At 40.0% G+C, this 2,698-nt stretch overlaps 1 protein-coding gene across 1 annotated transcript in view; it reads right to left on the reverse strand.

The window, feature by feature from the left end:
* Positions 1 to 525: 525 nt before the first annotated feature.
* Positions 526 to 2,698, reverse strand: part of POMP (proteasome maturation protein) — a 12,548-nt gene continuing 10,375 nt past the window's right edge. The window contains exons 5-6 of the mRNA XM_018555478.1: positions 2,016 to 2,109; positions 526 to 714 (exon numbers count right to left, since the gene is read on the reverse strand). Coding sequence (XP_018410980.1) covers positions 647 to 714; positions 2,016 to 2,109 — 162 coding nt within the window. The 3' untranslated portion in view covers positions 526 to 646. The remainder of the gene's footprint in view (positions 715 to 2,015; positions 2,110 to 2,698) is intronic.

The raw sequence follows: 2,698 nt of genomic DNA on the forward strand, positions 1-2,698 counted from the left end.
CACAAATTCTTCTCAAGTTACAGTTCTCTTCACTGGAAGTTAATATGAAGGGGAAGTTAATATGAAGGGGTAACCATATACATTTGGCCATACATTAGGTGTGGTGGTCAGGTCTCCACAAACTTTTGGTCATACATTCAGAGTAGAGTGACACAGGAGCATGCAGGTTGAATATTTGTAGGAGGGGGAAGTGGCCAACAACAGACCACATCACTGTTTTCTCCAATGGTGGCGAGTAGCTGAAACAAAAACCATAAAAAAGTAACAGAATATTAAAGACTATAAAAAAGTTTTTATTGTCACTTATTAAATGTCATATTGTATGCGGAACCATTACATTCGGCTCTAATCTTTAAATGATGTTGCATGGTTTTATGTAATGTTATAGCGTACAGGAAAATACATGTACAGTCTTATTCAGTAAAGCAAAAAGGCAAAGTTCTAGGTGAAGTGAAACACAGCAGCCAATCAGAAATTATCTTTAAACTGTTCTGAGTGTTATTACTAGACGGAGAACATCATTGGTAGTCTTTGCTCTGCTTTACTGAAGAAGTCTGACAGAGTTGTGTCTTGATGATCCAATACAGAGAGGCCTGAGACATTTACAAAACAATTACTCATATTTATTCAAGTAACTTCAATCATATTACAACAAGCCCAGCTTGTATTCCATCATCACGTGTGGTTCTCCCATCATTTCACTCTGAGAAGGATCTGAAAAAGAAAATATACAAGTATGAGAAACACATCATAGCTGTCCGTCTGCTAAAGATGGTGCTTTGCCAGACAAAGGGAAAATATCACTTATTTTAGGGCAGTGTTTATATTTTGAAGGAGACTGTGAATTTTACATGCTTGCTCTTTCCTAGTTGTGCGATTGTATTCAGAAGAGAGATTTGTAGATTTAGGGAGCTCTGCATTTCCTCAGAACTGATTTATTTTATTGCCTAATAGCTAATGATGTCAGCCACACAAGGAGTGCATTGTTATTAATAAGTTGGCAGACCTATACACTTGCATTGTGAGAAGAAGCAGCAAAATACAGTAGGGCTGCAACCAACTAATCGATAATGATGATAGTTGTCAACTATTCTCATTATGGATTAGTTGGTTGGATCCCCTAGCTCTCTCCCCCATACTAGGAGGGCACAGCAAGCAGTGGGCAGGTGCAACAGCCAGCCTGCTATTGCAATTTGAAATGGCCAATAGCAGGCCGGCTATTGCACCAGCACATTGCATCTACATTCAGCTGCCGTCTGTGGAATCTTACCACTGGCAGCTGTCATTCCCTGGCTGAAGCTATTCAAGTGCCATGTGCTTACAATACAATTATGAAAAAACACATTATGAAAGGTGGGAAAAAGTCATTTTCGGTTTTGGCCTGACAAATTCTGCTGCGGGAGGTGCGTTGCAGTGCCATTCATTTCCATAGCACCCCGGGTTGAATATTTGCATGCAGTTTTATTCGGAAGTAAACTTTGTCTGTAACGCTCCATTTGTGTATTTTATTTTACATTAAGGATGGTATTTAATTTGTTTTATCCGATTAATCGAAAAAATAATCGGCCAACTAATTGGAGTATGAAAATAACCATTAGTTGTAGCCCTAAAATACAGCCACTGCATAGAACTACAAAGCAGGAAGCAGAGCCGAGTATGCAATAGGAAAATATCCCTTCAGAATGAGGCATTACTGCAGGTGCATTAGTGTGCGTTGTGGTAAGGCTGCCCATTAACTTTGAATGAGCTGCCCATGCACCTGCAGCATTTATTTTCTCTGCAGTGCGCCACAATATACAGCCGCTTCACATTGTCGGCTGTGGTGTGCTAAAATGCGTGGTTGTGCACTACCTAGGCACATTGGGAAGCCATTAAACATAAATGGCAACGCATCACACACACAGTTCTGCATGGGGCCTAAATACATGACTAATTGCATGCAAATAACGAAGATGAAAACTTCATAGGCAACCTAACAACATCCATATTTGATTGAGAAGGGCCTGATTTCTTACCATTGAGGATATCTTCAAAGCCAATACACTCATCATTCCCTCTCAGCGTGTCCAGAGCTATGTTAGAGCTCTGTAGGAAAGGGAGACGCTGAACCTGCATGAGAAAGATGTAAGCAATATGGGGCAGTGTACATAAACTTCGATTACAGGAAAATACAATGCAAGAGAAATTTATATATGTGTAATGAGTGTTACATTATTTCACACAGATATGGGTCAGTGCTTCTTTACAGAGTACTTCGGACCTTTTATGCAAGTTTCTACCCACCAGAGACTTGCATGTAATAAAGGTTGGGGGGGCATTAGAACCCTGCAGAAATAGAATTAAACACATCTTAGATTTCCTTTCAGGATTGGCTGATCACATTTAACCTCCCTGGCGGCATGATTATTTCGCTTTTCGTAATTTTTTCGGCGCAATTTTTTTCGTTATTTTATTTTGTCGTTTCTTCCGGGTTTTTTTAACTGGGACAGCAGCGGACTGTTGAAGGGAATGCCAATGTGTCAATGTACACCTAAACTAACAAACTTAAAAATATAGCAAGGATACAGCTTTTCTAAAATTGCATTGCCGAGAGGGAATTATATTTAGCTGCACCCACACATGGAAAGCTTTGATTCAAGAAGCTAACTTACAACACCCCACTCCCCCACATACTTGATTGTATATGGCACCCCCCCCC

This window comes from Nanorana parkeri, unplaced genomic scaffold (genome assembly GCF_000935625.1).
Source record: "Nanorana parkeri isolate BGI_ZX_2015 unplaced genomic scaffold, ASM93562v1 scaffold198, whole genome shotgun sequence".
Classification (NCBI taxonomy): domain Eukaryota; kingdom Metazoa; phylum Chordata; class Amphibia; order Anura; family Dicroglossidae; genus Nanorana; species Nanorana parkeri.